The sequence below is a fragment of the Ranitomeya imitator genome, chromosome 9 (assembly GCF_032444005.1).
Source record: "Ranitomeya imitator isolate aRanImi1 chromosome 9, aRanImi1.pri, whole genome shotgun sequence".
In the NCBI taxonomy this organism is placed as follows: domain Eukaryota; kingdom Metazoa; phylum Chordata; class Amphibia; order Anura; family Dendrobatidae; genus Ranitomeya; species Ranitomeya imitator.
The window spans coordinates 1,052,877-1,072,698 of NC_091290.1; the positions used below are offsets into that span (position 1 = coordinate 1,052,877).

General features: G+C 59.6%; 2 protein-coding genes across 15 annotated transcripts in view; one reads left to right on the plus strand and one right to left on the minus strand.

Annotated features, from left to right (window-relative positions):
• Positions 1-933, plus strand: part of PLEKHA7 (pleckstrin homology domain containing A7) — a 273,292-nt gene extending 272,359 nt beyond the window's left edge. For all 14 annotated transcript variants that reach the window (XM_069738520.1, XM_069738522.1, XM_069738521.1 and 11 more), the window contains one exon: positions 295-933. Coding sequence is in view for 6 of the 14 variants with exons in the window: in XM_069738522.1 (XP_069594623.1) it covers positions 295-317 (23 nt within the window). In the remaining 8 variants the exon portion in view is untranslated. The remainder of the gene's footprint in view (positions 1-294) is intronic.
• Positions 934-15,675: 14,742 nt separating this feature from the next.
• The window catches only part of C9H11orf58 (chromosome 9 C11orf58 homolog), a 39,502-nt gene continuing 35,355 nt past the window's right edge, over positions 15,676-19,822 (minus strand). The window contains exon 5 of the mRNA XM_069740402.1: positions 15,676-16,127. Within this exon, the coding sequence (XP_069596503.1) occupies positions 15,921-16,127 (207 nt within the window). The 3' untranslated portion in view covers positions 15,676-15,920. The remainder of the gene's footprint in view (positions 16,128-19,822) is intronic.

Consider the following 19,822-nt stretch of genomic DNA (forward strand, 5'->3'; position numbering starts at 1 on the left):
GCCTGGGCGGGAAGGAGGAGAGCGTGGCCTGGGCGGGCAGGAGGAGAGCGTGGCCTGGGCGGGAAGGAGAGGAGCACGATACCTGGTCTGCAAGGAGGAGTGCGAGGCCTGGGCGGGAAGTCTGAGGGGGGCGGTTCACCTCTGCAATATCCTGTATTTTCAGAATAAATGTGTATTTTTCCTTTGTGGACATGCCCTTGAATCCTCTCGTTAGACGGGTTGCATGGAGCGGTGTAGGCACGTCTTGCCACTGGGGCGTCTCGTCTCTGACTTTGTTCCTTGCTCTTTCCTCAGCTCACGCCGTGTATGACCATTGAGCAGTTCCCATCTGTGGCGGTGTTCACCATGCTCCGAGCTGATGTCTCACCTCTGGGGGTCCATGTGCGTTTCTGCTGCTTCCCACCCCTCAGAAAATGGACGCAGTTAATTTCCGGTTGTCAGAGGGGGAGGGCACATCCTCCGGAGCGCAGGGTCCTCCTGACTTCTGCACATCAAGTGCCTTAACACACAGCGGAAGGTGTGCGGCGCAGAGCCTGGCGGCGGAAGAGAGCGGCTCCTTCACCTCCAGCACTTTTTAGATTGGATGATCATGAAAGTTCCCGCTTTCTTCCACATGATATCATGATGACATCATAACCGTGGAGCTCCACTGGTCACACTACAACTCCCAGCATACCTTGCGACTCGTCACCCCAGGGCTGTGTGTTCCCTCCCCGGAGGCTCCGGACGCCGTTTGCTGTGGTTTGAAGTTTATCACTGAGGATTTTCTTTTGCATTTTCTGTATGTCCGGAGATCGATGTGTAAGACCCGGCTCTAGAGGGCGCTGTGATCTGCGCCGCCAGTGTCACTTTTATTTCATTTTGCCAAATTAGATTCTATATTTTTGAATTTATAAAATATATATATTGAGATGAATAAAGAAAATGCAAAAATCTTCTCGTCAGTCGCAAGCTGTCGGCTGACACCCATTTCTCAGTTTGTATCCATAATTCTCTCTGCAGTCCCCTCTATGGGATCCGGCCAGTGCCCCTCACTGCCCGCAGGTTTACACTGCATCACCTGCCCCATAAGGCTTCTTTCACATTTCCGTCGTTACTCGGCCATCGCCAAGCGAGCAGCAGACGCAGTGTTTCAACGTGTCCGCTGCCCATTGTAAAGTCCCAGGGAGGAGGGGGTGAAGTTCCGGCCGCGCATGCGTAGTAAAAAATGCAGGACACAACGCACGAAAAAACTTTCCCTTAAACGTTTTTTCGATACGACGACCGCACGACGTATGGAACATCTAGGTGAAAAAAAACGCATCCTGCGGGCAACTTTGCAGGATGTGTATTTTCCACAGAACGATGCATTGTGATGGATCTAAAAAGATGGAAATGGGAAAGTAGCCTAAGAGTAGAGGGGTCTGCCTATGACCTCAGGGGGTCACCATCTCAACGTGAACCTGAGGTCAGAGCCGCGCCGACCCCTCAATCTAGATGTTGCCAACCAGTACAAAATCCTCCATTCTTTATACTGCAAAACAGAACTGGAGGCCGGTCATCTGCAGCAACAGACCCCCTACTGCTCAGCGGAGGGGCCCTGATGTGGTGGTCTAGGGCAGGGGTGTCAAACTGCATTCCTCGAGGGCTGCAAACAGGTCATGTTTTCAGGATTTCCTTGTACTACACAGGTGATAATTTAATCACCTACACACATAATGATTGCAGCACCTTGTGCAAAGCTAAGGAAATCCTGAAAACACGCATGGTTTGCGGCCCTCAAGGAATGCAGTTTGACACCCCTGGTCTAGGGTGTGCGAACAGAGAGGGAGGGGGCACAGTGGAGGAGGGCGTACAGAGGGATATGGTACAGCAGAGGACGAACGGGGGGGGGGGCACAGCAGAGGACGAACGGGGGGGGGGGGGGGTTCAAAGAGGACAAAGAGAAAAGCGGAACAGGGGGAAGGGTGGACAGGGGGAAGAAGGTATGACAAAGCAAGGGATCTTTTTTTTTTGTCATTGAAAATCCATTACAATCCAGACAGACGCGTTTCAGACTAAACATTATCACCAGAGCCATAGTGGGAACACGATAGGAAAGATCTGCCAGAAGACAACAAAGGAATCAATACAAAATACTGAAAGAATTTAATGCTCTTAACTAGAAGATGAATTACCTGATGGAACAGTCTCTACTCATGATTTACCTCGTGTTTTTGTAGGTTTTATTGTATCTCCTTCTATATACTCATGTCCTTATGTGCTGCTGATGGTTTCACAGTGTGGAGATTGGTGACTATGGGGAAACTTCACCAGCAAGGGTTAAAATCTAAGATAGTTGGTGGGGGAGTAATTGGAGCTTCACCCCCCAGGCCATGACCTGTGTAGTTCAGAACCTGCAATCACTAAGGACATTTCGTCTGAAACTGGTCTGCGTCTACTCTAGGTCTGGATTGTAATAAATTTTCAAGAAATAAAAATTTACCGATTCCTCGTTCTACGGACCTCCCTTTCCTCTTCATTGACCTCAGGCCATACTTCAAGACCCTCTGTGCAGAGAAGATCCTTGGCCTGTGGGTGAAGATCAGGCTACCATATGGTTTCCCAAGAAATTTAGCAGGCGGAGGAGGCAGATGTAGGAGGGAGGAGTGGGCAAACAGGAGGGGACATGGAATAACGGAGGGAAGGGGCATGTGGTGGAGGAGGGGGTGGCTGAACAGAGTGGGTGCAGCATAGGAGGAGGCGTGCTGATGTCCACAGCGCAGGATGGGGTGTGTGGACAGAGGGGGCGGATGCAGGAGGAGCGGGTGGCTTACAGGAGTGGGGCGGAGGCAGGAGGAGGGTCAGAGGGAGAAGCTGAGGGGCTGCATTGGAGCAGAGTAGCAGGTGGGAGCAGAGAGGGGCATGGTGCTTTAAGAGGAGGCAAACAGGTGTGGAAGGCGGAGCACAAATGGGTGTGGCTAATGAATTTCTGAGGAAAACGGGTGTGTCGGGGGATGGGGCAGAGGAATCTATAGGACACAGAAGCATTTGGCAGCAGCTCATCAACCTGAAGTCATGGCAGCTCTGAATGCTCCTCTGGGGGGAAGAGACGGGATGCTCCTGGGGGGGGGGGAAGAAACGGGACGCTCCTGTGGGACGGAGAAACGGGACGCTCCTGTGGGGGGGGGGGAAAGACGGGACACTCCTGTGGAGGGGAGGGAGAGACAGGACGCTCGAGGGTGGGGGGGACAGATGCTCATGGGAAGGGGGGGGGACAGATGCTCATGGGAAGGGGGGGGGGACAGATGCTCATGGGAAGGGGGGGGGGAGAAGAAACGGGCCGCTCCTGTGGGGGAGGAAGAGACAGGACGCTCGGGGGTGGGGAGGACAGATGCTCATGGGAAGGGGGGGTGGGGAGACGGCCGCGCTATTGGGGAGGGAGAGACAGGACGCTCGAGGGTGGGGGGGACAGATGCTCATGGGAAGGGGGGGGGGAGAAGAAACGGGCCGCTCCTGTGGGGGAAGAGACAGGACGCTCGGGGGTGGGGAGGACAGATGCTCATGGGAAGGGGGGGTGGGGAGATGGCCGCGCTATTGGGGAGGGTGTTGTGAATTCTGTGGCTGAATTCACTCCTGTGGTCACAAGTGGTACTGCAGCGTCTGAGCTTCCTCTCTCAGGTGTTCTGGTGAGCTCGTTGTTATTTAACTCCACCTGATTCTGTCTTCCTTGCTCCTTGTCAATGTTCCAGTGTTGGATCTGAGCTTCTGGATCTTTCCTGTGGCCTGCTGCTCTGCTTAGATAAGTGCTTTTTGCTTTTGTTGCTACTTTTTCTGTCCAGCTTGTCATTTCGTTTTGCTGGAAGCTCTGAGACGCAAAGGGTGTACCGCCGTGCCGTTAGTTCGGCACGGTGGGTCTTTTTGCCCCCTTTGCAGTCTACAAAAAACCCTAAAGCAAAAAACCACGCAAAGTTCTCTTTGCTATCCTCGCTCTATCTAGAATATCGGGCCCCACTTTGCTGAATCTATTTCATCCCTACGTTTGTCTTTTCATCTTGCTAACAGTCATTATATGTGGGGGGCTGCCTTTTCCTTTGGGGTATTTCTCTGAGGCAAGTCAGGCTTGTTTTTCTATCTTCAGGCTAGTCAGCTCCTCAGGCTGTGCCGAGTTGCATAGGTAGTGTCAGGCGCAATCCACAGCTGCCTTTAGTTGTGTTTAGGTTAGGTTCAGGTATTGCGGTCTGCAGAGATTCCACGTCTCAGAGCTCGTTCTATTGTTTTTGGGTTATTGTCAGATCACTGTATGGGCTCTGATTGCTGGCACACTGTGTCACTGGATTGCCTACATAACAGGAGGGAGAGACAGGACGCTCGGGGGTGGGGAGGACAGATGCTCATGGGAAGGGGGGGGTGGGGAGACGGCCGCGCTATTGGGGAGGGAGAGACAGGACGCTCGAGGGTGGGGGGGACAGATGCTCATGGGAAAGGGGGGGGGGAGAAGAAACGGGCCGCTCCTGTGGGGGAGGAAGAGACAGGACGCTCGAGGGTGGGAGGGGACAGATGCTCATGGGAAGGGGGGGTGGGGAGAAGAAACGGGCCGCTCCTGTGGGGGAGGAAGAGATAGGACGCTCGAGGGTGGGGGGGACAGATGCTCATGGGAAGGGGGGGTGGGGAGAAGAAATGGGCCGCTCCTGTGGGGGAGGAAGAGATAGGACGCTCGAGGGTGGGGGGGGACAGATGCTCATGGGAAGGGGGGGTGGGGAGAAGAAATGGGCCGCTCCTGTGGGGGAGGAAGAGACCGGACGCTCGAGGGTGGGGGGGACAGATGCTCATGGGAAGGGGGAGTGGGGAGAAGAAATGGGCCGCTCCTGTGGGGGAGGAAGAGACAGGACGCTCAAGGGTGGGGGGGACAGATGCTCATGGGAAGGAGGGGTGGGGAGAAGAAATGGGCCGCTCCTGTGGGGGAGGAAGAGACAGGACGCTCGAGGGTGGGGGGGGACAGATGCTCATGGGAAGGGGAAGTGGGGAGAAGAAACGGGCCGCTCCTGTGGGGGAGGAAGAGACAGGACGCTCGGGGGTGGGGAGGACAGATGCTCATGGGAAGGGGGGGTGGGGAGACGGCCGCGCTATTGGGGAGGAAGAGACAGGACGCTCGAGGGTGGGGGGGGACAGATGCTCATGGGAAGGGGGGGTGGGGAGAAGAAACGGGCCGCTCCTGTGGGGGAGGAAGAGACAGGACGCTCGAGGGTGGGGGGGACAGATGCTCATGGGAAGGGGGGGGAGAAGAAACGGGCCGCTCCTGTGGGGGAGGAAGAGACAGGACGCTCAGGGGTGGGGAGGACAGATGCTCATGGGAAGGGGGGTGGGGAGACGGCCGCGCTATTGGGGAGGGAGAGACAGGACGCTCGAGGGTGGGGGGGACAGATGCTCATGGGAAGGGGGGTGGGGAGAAGAAACGGGCCGCTCCTGTGGGGGAGGAAGAGACAGGACGCTCGGGGGTGGGGAGGACAGATGCTCATGGGAAGGGGGGGTGGGGAGACGGCCGCGCTATTGGGGAGGGAGAGACAGGACGCTCGAGGGTGGGGGGGACAGATGCTCATGGGAAGGGGGGGGAGAAGAAACGGGCCGCTCCTGTGGGGGAGGAAGAGACAGGACGCTCGAGGGTGGGGGGGACAGATGCTCATGGGAAGGGGGGGTGGGGAGAAGAAACGGGCCGCTCCTGTGGGGAGGAAGAGACAGGACCCTCGAGGGTGGGGGGGGACAGATGCTCATGGGAAGGGGGGGCGGGGAGACGGCCGCGCTATGGGGGAGGGCGAGACAGGACGCTCGAGGGTGGAAGAAACGGGCCGCTCCTGTGGGGGAGGAAGAGATAGGACGCTCGAGGGTGGGGGGGACAGATGCTCATGGGAAGGGGGGGTGGGGAGAAGAAATGGGCCGCTCCTGTGGGGGAGGAAGAGACAGGACACTCAAGGGTGGGGGGGACAGATGCTCATGGGAAGGGGGGGTAGGGAGAAGAAATGGGCCGCTCCTGTGGGGGAGGAAGAGACAGGACGCTCGAGGGTGGGGGGGGACAGATGCTCATGGGAAGGGGAAGTGGGGAGAAGAACCGGGCCGCTCCTGTGGGGGAGGAAGAGACAGGACGCTCGGGGGTGGGGAGGACAGATGCTCATGGGAAGGGGGGGTGGGGAGACGGCCGCGCTATTGGGGAGGAAGAGACAGGACGCTCGAGGGTGGGGGGGGGACAGATGCTCATGGGAAGGGGGGGTGGGGAGAAGAAACGGGCCGCTCCTGTGGGGGAGGAAGAGACAGGACGCTCGAGGGTGGGGGGGACAGATGCTCATGGGAAGGGGGGGGAGAAGAAACGGGCCGCTCCTGTGGGGGAGGAAGAGACAGGACGCTCGGGGGTGGGGAGGACAGATGCTCATGGGAAGGGGGGTGGGGAGACGGCCGCGCTATTGGGGAGGGAGAGACAGGACGCTCAAGGGTGGGGGGGACAGATGCTCATGGGAAGGGGGGGAGAAGAAACGGGCTGCTCCTGTGGGGGAGGAAGAGACAGGACGCTCGGGGGTGGGGAGGACAGATGCTCATGGGAAGGGGGGGTGGGGAGACGGCCGCGCTATTGGGGAGGGAGAGACAGGACGCTTGAGGGTGGGGGGGACAGATGCTCATGGGAAGGGGGTGGGGAGAAGAAACGGGCCGCTCCTGTGGGGGAGGAAGAGACAGGACGCTCGAGGGTGGGGGGGGACAGATGCTCATGGGAAGGGGAAGTGGGGAGAAGAAACGGGCCGCTCCTGTGGGGGAGGAAGAGACAGGACGCTCGGGGGTGGGGAGGACAGATGCTCATGGGAAGGGGGGGTGGGGAGACGGCCGCGCTATTGGGGAGGAAGAGACAGGACGCTCGAGGGTGGGGGGGGACAGATGCTCATGGGAAGGGGGGGTGGGGAGAAGAAACGGGCCGCTCCTGTGGGGGAGGAAGAGACAGGACGCTCGAGGGTGGGGGGGACAGATGCTCATGGGAAGGGGGGGGAGAAGAAACGGGCCGCTCCTGTGGGGGAGGAAGAGACAGGACGCTCGGGGGTGGGGAGGACAGATGCTCATGGGAAGGGGGGTGGGGAGACGGCCGCGCTATTGGGGAGGGAGAGACAGGACGCTCGAGGGTGGGGGGGACAGATGCTCATGGGAAGGGGGGTGGGGAGAAGAAACGGGCCGCTCCTGTGGGGGAGGAAGAGACAGGACGCTCGGGGGTGGGGAGGACAGATGCTCATGGGAAGGGGGGGTGGGGAGACGGCCGCGCTATTGGGGAGGGAGAGACAGGACGCTCGAGGGTGGGGGGGACAGATGCTCATGGGAAGGGGGGGGAGAAGAAACGGGCCGCTCCTGTGGGGGAGGAAGAGACAGGACGCTCGAGGGTGGGGGGGGACAGATGCTCATGGGAAGGGGGGGTGGGGAGAAGAAACGGGCCGCTCCTGTGGGGAGGAAGAGACAGGACCCTCGAGGGTGGGGGGGGACAGATGCTCATGGGAAGGGGGGGCGGGGAGACGGCCGCGCTATGGGGGAGGGCGAGACAGGACGCTCGAGGGTGGAAGAAACGGGCCGCTCCTGTGGGGGAGGAAGAGATAGGACGCTCGAGGGTGGGGGGGACAGATGCTCATGGGAAGGGGGGGTGGGGAGAAGAAATGGGCCGCTCCTGTGGGGGAGGAAGAGACAGGACACTCAAGGGTGGGGGGGACAGATGCTCATGGGAAGGGGGGGTGGGGAGAAGAAATGGGCCGCTCCTGTGGGGGAGGAAGAGACAGGACGCTCGAGGGTGGGGGGGGACAGATGCTCATGGGAAGGGGAAGTGGGGAGAAGAAACGGGCCGCTCCTGTGGGGGAGGAAGAGACAGGACGCTCGGGGGTGGGGAGGACAGATGCTCATGGGAAGGGGGGGTGGGGAGACGGCCGCGCTATTGGGGAGGAAGAGACAGGACGCTCGAGGGTGGGGGGGGGACAGATGCTCATGGGAAGGGGGGGTGGGGAGAAGAAACGGGCCGCTCCTGTGGGGGAGGAAGAGACAGGACGCTCGAGGGTGGGGGGGACAGATGCTCATGGGAAGGGGGGGGAGAAGAAACGGGCCGCTCCTGTGGGGGAGGAAGAGACAGGACGCTCGGGGGTGGGGAGGACAGATGCTCATGGGAAGGGGGGTGGGGAGACGGCCGCGCTATTGGGGAGGGAGAGACAGGACGCTCAAGGGTGGGGGGGACAGATGCTCATGGGAAGGGGGGGAGAAGAAACGGGCTGCTCCTGTGGGGGAGGAAGAGACAGGACGCTCGGGGGTGGGGAGGACAGATGCTCATGGGAAGGGGGGGTGGGGAGACGGCCGCGCTATTGGGGAGGGAGAGACAGGACGCTTGAGGGTGGGGGGGACAGATGCTCATGGGAAGGGGGTGGGGAGAAGAAACGGGCCGCTCCTGTGGGGGAGGAAGAGACAGGACGCTCGGGGGTGGGGAGGACAGATGCTCATGGGAAGGGGGGGTGGGGAGACGGCCGCGCTATTGGGGAGGGAGAGACAGGACGCTCGAGGGTGGGGGGGGGACAGATGCTCATGGGAAGGGGGGGGAGAAGAAACGGGCCGCTCCTGTGGGGGAGGAAGAGACAGGACGCTCGAGGGTGGGGGGGGACATGCTCATGGGAAGGGGGGGTGGGGAGAAGAAACGGGCCGCTCCTGTGGGGGAGGAAGAGACAGGACCCTCGAGGGTGGGGGGGGGACAGATGCTCATGGGAAGGGGGGGCGGGGAGACGGCCGCGCTATGGGGGAGGGAGAGACAGGACGCTCGAGGGTGGGAGGAAGAAACGGGCCGCTCCTGTGGGGGAGGAAGAGACAGGACGCTCGAGGGTGGGGGGGACAGATGCTCATGGGAAGTGGGGTGGGGAGAAGAAATGGGCCGCTCCTGTGGGGGAGGAAGAGACAGGATGCTCGAGGGTGGGGGGGACAGATGCTCATGGGAAGTGGGGTGGGGAGAAGAAATGGGCCGCTCCTGTGGGGGAGGAAGAGACAGGACGCTCGAGGGTGGGGGGGACAGATGCTCATGGGAAGGGGGGGTGGGGAGAAGAAATGGGCCGCTCCTGTGGGGGAGGAAGAGACAGGACGCTCGAGGTTGGGGGGGGACAGATGCTCATGGGAAGGGGAAGTGGGGAGAAGAAACGGGCCGCTCCTGTGGGGGAGGAAGAGACAGGACGCTCGGGGGTGGGGAGGACAGATGCTCATGGGAAGGGGGGGTGGGGAGACGGCCGCGCTATTGGGGAGGAAGAGACAGGACGCTCGAGGGTGGGGGGGGACAGATGCTCATGGGAAGGGGGGGTGGAGAGAAGAAACGGGCCGCTCCTGTGGGGGAGGAAGAGACAGGACGCTCGAGGGTGGGGGGGACAGATGCTCATGGGAAGGGGGGGTGAGGAGAAGAAACGGGCCGCTCCTGTGGGGGAGGAAGAGACAGGACGCTCGAGGGTGGGGGGGACAGATGCTCATGGGAAGGGGGGTGGGGAGAAGAAACGGGCCGCTCCTGTGGGGGAGGGAGACAGGAAGCTCGGGGGTGGGGGGGACAGATGCTCATGGGAAGGGGGGGTGAGGAGAAGAAACGGGCCGCTCCTGTGGGGGAGGAAGAGACAGGACGCTCGAGGGTGGGGGGGACAGATGCTCATGGGAAGGGGGGTGGGGAGAAGAAACGGGCCGCTCCTGTGGGGGAGGGAGACAGGAAGCTCGGGGGTGGGGGTGGGGGGGACAGATGCTCATGGGAAGGGGGGGTGGGGAGAAGAAATGGGCCGCTCCTGTGGGGGAGGAAGAGACAGGACGCTCGAGGGTGGGGGGGACAGATGCTCATGGGAAGGGGGGTGGGGAGAAGAAACGGGCCGCTCCTGTGGGGGAGGGAGACAGGAAGCTCGGGGGTGGGGGGGACAGATGCTCATGGGAAGGGGGGTGGGGAGAAGAAACGGGCCGCTCCTGTGGGGGAGGGAGACAGGAAGCTCGGGGGTGGGGGGACAGATGCTCATGGGAGGGGGGGGTGGGGAGAAGAAACGGGCCGCTCCTGTGGGGGAGGGAGACAGGAAGCTCGGGGGACAGATGCTCATGGGAAGGGGGGTGGGGAGAAGAAACGGGCCGCTCCTGTGGGGGAGTGAGAGACAGGAAGCTCGGGGGTGGGGAGGACAGATGCTCATGGGAAGGGGGGGTGGGGAGACGGCCGCGCTATTGGGGAGGAAGAGACAGGACGCTCGAGGGTGGGGGGGACAGATGCTCATGGGAAGGGGGGGTGGGAAGAAACGGGCCGCTCCTGTGGGGGAGGAAGAGACAGGACGCTCGAGGGTGGGGGGGACAGATGCTCATGGGAAGGGGGGGTGGGGAGAAGAAATGGGCCGCTCCTGTGGGGGAGGAAGAGATAGGACGCTCGAGGGTGGGGGGGGACAGATGCTCATGGGAAGGGGGGGTGGGGAGAAGAAATGGGCCGCTCCTGTGGGGGAGGAAGAGACAGGACGCTCGAGGGTGGGGGGGACAGATGCTCATGGGAAGGGAAGTGGGGAGAAGAAACGGGCCGCTCCTGTGGGGGAGGAAGAGACAGGACGCTCGGGGGTGGGGAGGACAGATGCTCATGGGAAGGGGGGGTGGGGAGACGGCCGCGCTATTGGGGAGGAAGAGACAGGACGCTCGAGGGTGGGGGGGGACAGATGCTCATGGGAAGGGGGGGTGGGGAGAAGAAACGGGCCGCTCCTGTGGGGGAGGAAGAGACAGGATGCTCGAGGGTGGGGGGGACAGATGCTCATAGGAAGGGGGGGGTGGGGAGAAGAAATGGGCCGCTCCTGTGGGGGAGGAAGAGACAGGACGCTCGAGGGTGGGGGGGGGACAGATGCTCATGGGAAGGGATAGTGGGGAGAAGAAACGGGCCGCTCCTGTGGGGGAGGAAGAGACAGGACGCTCGGGGGTGGGGAGGACAGATGCTCATGGGAAGAGGGGGTGGGGAGACGGCCGCGCTATTGGGGAGGAAGAGACAGGACGCTCGAGGGTGGGGGGGGACAGATGCTCATAGGAAGGGGGGGGTGGGGAGAAGAAATGGGCCGCTCCTGTGGGGGAGGAAGAGACAGGACGCTCGAGGGTGGGGGGGACAGATGCTCATAGGAAGGGGGGGTGGGGAGAAGAAATGGGCCGCTCCTGTGGGGGAGGAAGAGACAGGACGCTCGAGGGTGGGGGGGGACAGATGCTCATGGGAAGGGGGGGTGGGGAGAAGAAACGGGCCGCTCCTGTGGGGGAGGAAGAGACAGGACGCTCGAGGGTGGGGGGGACAGATGCTCATGGGAAGGGGGGGTGGGGAGAAGAAACGGGCCGCTCCTGTGGGGGAGGAAGAGACAGGACGCTCGAGGGTGGGGGGGACAGATGCTCATGGGAAGGGGGGTGGGGAGAAGAAACGGGCCGCTCCTGTGGGGGAGGGAGACAGGAAGCTCGGGGGTGGGGGGGGACAGATGCTCATGGGAGGGGGGGGTGGGGAGAAGAAATGGGCCGCTCCTGTGGGGGAGGAAGAGACAGGACGCTCGAGGGTGGGGGGGACAGATGCTCATGGGAAGGGGGGTGGGGAGAAGAAACGGGCCGCTCCTGTGGGGGAGGGAGACAGGAAGCTCGGGGGTGGGGGTGGGGGGGACAGATGCTCATGGGAGGGGGGGGTGGGGAGAAGAAATGGGCCGCTCCTGTAGGGGAGGAAGAGACAGGACGCTCGAGGGTGGGGGGGACAGATGCTCATGGGAAGGGGGGTGGGGAGAAGAAACGGGCCGCTCCTGTGGGGGAGGGAGACAGGAAGCTCGGGGGTGGGGGGGACAGATGCTCATGGGAGGGGGGGGTGGGGAGAAGAAACGGGCCGCTCCTGTGGGGGAGTGAGAGACAGGAAGCTCGGGGGTGGGGGGGACAGATGCTCATGGGAGGGGGGGGGTGGGGAGACGGCCGCGCTATGGGGGAGGGCGTTTTCTTGCTGCTAGAACAAGTACAATCCTATTCACACCGTGTATCTGACAACTGCAGAATTAAAACGGGCAAAATGAGGTTTTCACTCATGAGGATTTTCCTTCTCTGGATGCAGCCTGCAGTGTAAAGAAAGGAGGTTTTCATTGATATGCGACGTTTACAAATCATAAAGATAAAAAAAACCCACAAAATTACAGCTGACCTAAACATTAGCGCAGTCACAGAATGAACCACCATGCTTTACACTGCAGGTTGTACCAGTTTAGAAGTGAACACTTTCATGGATAAAGCTTTGTCTTCTGTATTTTGGCAGATGACCCCTCCCATGTTCATGTTCTATAGGAAGCCCCAACAAACAGGACTGGATCCCTTCAGCGAGAAGTGCCAACAGAAGACGAGATGGCGGCGGGCGCTGTGCCCAGATTAGATGCGGTTATTAGCACTAGATGTGCCCCCCGCACTGGTAATCGCGGCCTCCATGGGGGGCACTCGGCACAGAAGCCACAATAATGATTTCCTTGGCGCGGCTCCTGACTTTTACATGCAGACGAGAAGAAAGCGTCTTCATAGTGGCAGAGTACAAAGCGGCAGAAGACGAGCGCACATCACAGCGGCCGCCATTCTGTTTGAACCGGCGCATTGATCGGCTCGGACCCGTCTGCAGTTCTCGCTATTATCCGAGCTGCTGAACTAAATCGACTCAGATGAACTTTCCACGGAAACTTCTTCACTTATTTTTTTAGTTCAAAGCCAAAAATCTATTAAAGGGCATATTTAATCGTGTCGTATAGAGGCGTTCTGTGATAACGGCGCGAACGCAAAACTGCAGGCGGAAAACAAGATGTAAAGAGCGGGAACGCGCTCGGCGGATCCTGCGCTGGGGGAAGGGTCATAGGCCAACGAGGCCGCACACATCCATAGTACAAAGAGCCCCGAGCCAGGAAAATATGCCAGTCCTGTGTCACGGCCCCCAGGATACCCTCCAGCGCTCCTAGAGACCGGTGTCACGGCCCCCGAGCTACCCTCTGGCCCCAGGGATACCCTCCAGCACTCCTAGAGACCGGTGTCACGGCCCCCGAGCTACCCTCTGGCCCCAGGGATACCCTCCAGCACTCCTAGAGACCCGTGTCTCAGCCCACAAGCTACCCTCTGGCCCCAGGGATACCCTCCAGTGATCCTAGAGACCGGTGGCACGGCCCCCGAGCTACCCTCTGGCCCCAGGGATACCCTCCAGCACTCCTAGAGACCCGTGTCTCAGCCCACAAGCTACCCTCTGGCCCCAGGGATACCCTCCAGTGATCCTAGAGACCGGTGGCACGGCCCCCGAGCTACCCTCTGGCCCCCAGGGATACCCTCCAGTGCTCCTAGAGACCCGTGTCTCAGCCCACAAGCTACCCTCTGGCCCCAGGGATACCCTCCAGTGCTCCTAGAGACCCGTGTCACGGCCCCCAAGCTACCCTCTGGCCCCAGGGATACCCTCCAGCGCTCCTAGAGACCCGTGGCACAGCCCACAAGCTACCCTCTGGCCCCAGGGATACCCTCCAGCACTCCTAGAGACCCGTGTCACGGCCCCCAAGCTACCCTCTGGCCCCCAGGGATACCCTCCAGTGCTCCTAGAGACCCGTGTCTCAGCCCACAAGCTACCCTCTGGCCCCAGGGATACCCTCCAGCACTCCTAGAGACCCGTTGCACGGCCCCCAAGCTACCTTCTGGCCCCAGGGATACCCTCCAGCCCTCCTAGAGACCCGTGTCTCAGCCCACAAGCTACCCTCTGGCCCCAGGGATACCCTCCAGCACTCCTAGAGACCCGTTGCACGGCCCCCGAGCTACCCTCTGTCCCCCAGGGATACTCTCCAGCCCTCCTAGAGACCCGTGTCTCAGCCCACAAGCTACCCTCTGGCCCCCAGGGATACCCTCCAGCACTCCCAGAGACCCGTGTCTCAGCCCACAAGCTACCCTCTGGCCCCAGGGATACCCTCCAGTGCTCCTAGAGACCCGTGTCTCAGCCCACAAGCTACCCTCTGGCCCCAGGGATACCCTCCAGCGCTCCTACAGACCCGTGGCACGGCCCCCGAGCTACCCTCTGGCCCCAAGGATACCCTCCAGCGCTCCTAGAGACCCGTGTCACAGCCCCCGAGCTACCCTCTGGCCCCAAGGATACCCTCCAGCCCTCCTAGAGACCCGTGGCACAGCCCCCGAGCTACCCTCTGGCCCCCAGGGATACCCTCCAGCACCAAGCGTTCCTATAGACCCGTGTCACAGGCCCCCGGCTTCCCTACAGACCAGAGACGGCAGCGCCTGAGTTGTGTCTGACACGTGGTACATTCGGCACATTACGGGACGCGGCTCAGCAGGCATCGCTAATGGTGGAGAGGCTACACCATGACGTCTTACCTGCAATTCACCAGAAGCGGCGGTGGATTTCAGTCGCGGTGGTGGATTTCAGTCGCGGTGGTGCCCCCTGGAATCGGCCTCCTGACCCTGCATGAGGCTCAGACTGTGCACTGCCATGGCGCCAGCTTCATTAACCCCTTCCTTAGATTTTACAGTATAAAATACAGCAGAAAGGCGAAAAAACAATCCAAATGGTTTTATACAAAGTGTCGCGATTCCTCGGTGGTTTTCCGGTAATTGGTGGCCGGAGTCGCTTTTCATTTCTCGGGGCGGTGCAGCAGAACACAGCAATTCTGGAGTTTGATTTGTTTCTTTAAGGCGTTTACTGTGAGGATCGAGTTTTACAAGATGATCGGACTTTTACCAGCACGACGATGACAAACGGATTTAGATTTTTGCTTTGTTTTTCATGGCGGCGCAGGAATCACTTTTTTTTTCTAGGAGACTTGAACCTGCAATCGTCTGTTCTATGTATAATGGCGGTATACAGCGAAGTCTCCTAGGCAGGGAAGGCTGTGGATGGAGCACAAACATGGCTGCCGCGGGCGACCCCTGCTGGCTATAACCTGCTGTCAGAGATTGGCGCCCGCTCCAGAAAACCACAGGACGGGGATTCTGCCATTTTCTTACATGTGTTTGGAGAATCGAGGACACGTCACATCCGCGCACCCCGCCAGTCGCTGGCAGCCTTGCCACACACACAATTGGCACTGCCCAGCGGCTCCGGCCCATCAATCACAGGTCTCCATACGCACATCATCTCACCACTACGCTGAAACACTCTGTGCTGCAGACAATCCACTGCGTTCTGCTATCTGGCTCCGGTTTCGAATATTCTGTCCAATAAACATTTGCTGCAATATTCCTGCTGAACCCCAGAGCAAACAGCACGCCGACCGCAAAGGATGCACTGCGCCCCTACATTCACCACCTCTCAAAGTAAGAAATCAGGAAGGGTGGGGCGAAGATCACCAATCCAACCCAAAGACCCCATGTTCTACTGCACAGACCCCGTACTCCAACCCGTCCTCTGCCTGAAATGGGAGTGTAGAGACATCTCGGCCACGTTTCCGGGCCTCCTCAGCGCTGGGAACAGAGGCTCTGACTCCCTGCAGCGGCCATTTTGTGCACAGAGGAAGGGCCACGTGTTTGGGATCAGGTATGGAGTCTGTGCATTAGTAACATCCACAGACACTTTGTATCAGAGCTGAAGGGTTATTTTAAGAATTCAAGAAAAGGTTCCTCAAGGAGACAGATCCACGACAGGGGTCACCAGCAAGCGAAGGCCCCGACAGGAGGCGATTGCAGGCCAGGCCTCGTTCCACGTCTGTGCAGACACCACCACGGTTCAGCCTCATCCCAGGTTTATTCCACCAGAAAGTTCTCCAGATGAACAAGGCGTCATTATCACAGAAGAAAGTATAAAAATGCCCCAAATCCTCCCTGCCGCAAGGAGCAGATCCGAGGCCGAGCAGTGTCACCACCATTGTCAGCGACGCCGGAGTGTGGGGTCCGGCCCGGGGCGTCCAATGTGGGTCACAGGTGGGCACGTGTTTACCTTCTAGTGTCTCAGCTGCCCCAGACATATGGGGTCAGAATCCGCTGGACTTGACAAACTGCATTTTGTAGCTGCACTTGGGCGTCTTCTCGTTGGCGCGGTCGTTACTGTTTTGTCGCTCAGGGGCGCTCTGGTCGGTGGTCTCCGCTGCTCCAGTCTCTGCGTCACTGGCACTTAAATCCGCCTGCTTCTCTTCCTTAGGGGGGTTTTCTGGCGTCTGCTTTTCTTCAGAACTGGGGGGCTACAGATAAAGTAATGATCAATGACATATAAAGAAAAATGTAAGAACATTTACAAACTGAGGGAAACCGGACCCCAGAACAGCGGATACGTAGTAATAAATGGTGGGAACCCAACCTCACACCGGAAGACACAGACAATGAGGAGCCCACCCAGAAAAGCCAGGAAATCCATGGGGTAGTAGCAGATTGCCTGGAATTTGTGACCAACACAGGCTGGAAATAGACCCCCTGCACCACGAAAGCCACGGAAGGGGCAACACCAGTGACATCACAGACTCCTGTACGGCGGCCCCCGGGGATCACGTATGAATATGACGATGACATCACAGACTCCTGTACTGCAGCCCCCCCGGGGATCACGTATGAATGTGACGATGACATCACAGACTCCTGTACGGCGGCCCCCGGGGATCACGTATGAATGTGACGATGACATCACAGACTCCTGTACGGCGGCCCCCCGGGGATCACGTATGAATATGACGATGACATCACAGACTCCTGTACGGCGGCCCCCTGGGGATCACGTATAAATATGACGATGACATCACAGACTCCTGTACGGCGGCCCCCCCGGGGATCACGTATGAATATGACGATGACATCACAGACTCCTGTACGGCGGCCCCCCCGGGGATCACGTATGAATGTGACGATGACATCACAGACTCCTGTACGGCGGCCCCCCGGGGATCACGTATGAATGTGACGATGACATCACAGACTCCTGTACGGCGGCCCCCGGGGATTACGTATGAATATGACGATGACATCACAGACTCCTGTACGGCGGCCCCCCGGGGATCACGTATGAATATGACGATGACATCAGACTCCTGTACGGCGGCCCCCCCGGGGATCACGTATGAATGTGACGATGACATCAGACTCCTGTACGGCGGCCCCCCCGGGGATCACGTATGAATGTGACGATGACATCACAGACTCCTGTACGGCGGCCCCCCCGGGGATCACGTATGAATATGACGATGACATCACAGACTCCTGTACGGCGGCCCCCCCGGGGATCACGTATGAATGAGACGATGACATCACAGACTCCTGTACGGCGGCCCCCCGGGGATCACGTATGAATGTGACGATGACATCACAGACTCCTGTACGGCGGCCCCCCGGGGATCACGTATGAATGTGACGATGACATCACAGACTCCTGTACGGCGGCCCCCGGGGATCACGTATGAATATGACGATGACATCACAAACTCCTGTACGGCGGCCCCCGGGGATCACGTATGAATATGACGATGACATCACAAACTCCTGTACGGCGGCCCCCCGGGGATCACGTATGAATGTGACGATGACATCACAGACTCCTGTACGGCGGCCCCCCCCGGGGATCACGTATGAATGTGACGATGACATCACAGACTCCTGTACGGCGGCCCCCCCCGGGGATCACGTATGAATGTGACGATGACATCACAGACTCCTGTACGGCGGCCCCCCCGGGGATCACGTATGAATGTGACGATGACATCACAGACTCCTGTACTGCGGCCCCCCGGGGATCACGTATGAATGTGACGATGACATCACAGACTCCTGTACGGCGGCCCCCCGGGGATCACGTATGAATATGACGATGACATCACAGACTCCTGTACGGCGGCCCCCCCGGGGATCACGTATGAATATGACGATGACATCACAGACTCCTGTACGGCGGCCCCCCCGGGGATCACGTATGAATATGACGATGACATCACAGACTCCTGTACGGCGGCCCCCCCGGGGATCACGTATGAATGTGACGATGACATCACAGACTCCTGTACGGCGGCCCCCCGGGGATCACGTATGAATGTGACGATGACATCAGACTCCTGTACGGCGGCCCCCCGGGGATCACGTATGAATGTGACGATGACATCACAGACTCCTGTACGGCGGCCCCCCCGGGGATCACGTATGAATGTGACGATGACATCACAGACTCCTGTACTGCGGCCCCCCCGGGGATCACGTATGAATGTGACGATGACATCACAGACTCCTGTACGGCGGCCCCCCCGGGGATCACGTATGAATGTGACGATGACATGACAGACTCCTGTACGGCGGCCCCCGGGGATCACGTATGAATGTGACGATGACATCACAGACTCCTGTACGGCGGCCCCCCGGGGATCACGTATGAATATGACGATGACATCACAGACTCCTGTACGGCGGCCCCCCCGGGGATCACGTATGAATGTGACGATGACATCACAGACTCCTGTACGGCGGCCCCCCCGGGGATCACGTATGAATGTGACGATGACATCACAGACTCCTGTACGGCGGCCCCCCCGGGGATCACGTATGAATATGACGATGACATCACAGACTCCTGTACGGCGGCCCCCGGGGATCACGTATGAATGTGACGATGACATCACAGACTCCTGTACTGCGGCCCCCCGGGGATCACGTATGAATATGACGATGACATCACAGACTCCTGTACGGCGGCCCCCCCGGGGATCACGTATGAATATGACGATGACATCACAGACTCCTGTACGGCGGCCCCCCGGGGATTACGTATGAATGTGACGATGACATCACAGACTCCTGTACGGCGGCCCCCCGGGGATCAGGTATGAATATGACGATGACATCACAGACTCCTGTACGGCGGCCCCCCCGGGGGATCACGTATGAATGTGACGATGACATCACAGACTCCTGTACGGCGGCCCCCTGGGGATCACGTATGAATATGACGATGACATCACAGACTCCTGTACGGCGGCCCCCGGGGATCACGTATGAATGTGACGATGACATCACAGACTCCTGTACTGCGGCCCCCCCGGGGATCACGTATGAATATGACGATGACATCACAGACTCCTGTACGGCGGCCCCCCCGGGGATCACGTATGAATATGACGATGACATCAGACTCCTGTACTGCGGCCCCCGGGGATTACGTATGAATGTGACGATGACATCACAGACTCCTGTACGGCGGCCCCCCGGGGATCACGTATGAATATGACGATGACATCACAGACTCCTGTACGGCGGCCCCCGGGGATCACGTATGAATGTGACGATGACATCACAGACTCCTGTACTGCGGCCCCCCGGGGATCACGTATGAATGTGACGATGACATCACAGACTCCTGTACTGCGGCCCCCCGGGGATCACGTATGAAAGTGACGATGACATCAGACTCCTGTACGGCGGCCCCCGGGGATCACGTATGAATGTGACGATGACATCAGACTCCTGTACGGCGGCCCCCCGGGGATCACATATGAATGTGACGATGACATCACAGACTCCTGTACGGCGGCCCCCGGGGATCACGTATGAATATGACGATGACATCAGACTCCTGTACGGCGGCCCCCGGGGATCACGTATGAAAGTGACGATGACATCAGACTCCTGTACGGCGGCCCCCGGGGATCACGTATGAATGTGACGATGACATCAGACTCCTGTACGGCGGCCCCCCGGGGATCACGTATGAATATGACGATGACATCACAGACTCCTGTACGGCGGCCCCCCCGGGGATCACGTATGAATATGACGATGACATCACAGACTCCTGTACGGCGGCCCCCGGGGATCACGTATGAATATGACGATGACATCAGACTCCTGTACTGCGGCCCCCCCGGGGATCACATATGAATGTGACGATGACATCACAGACTCCTGTACG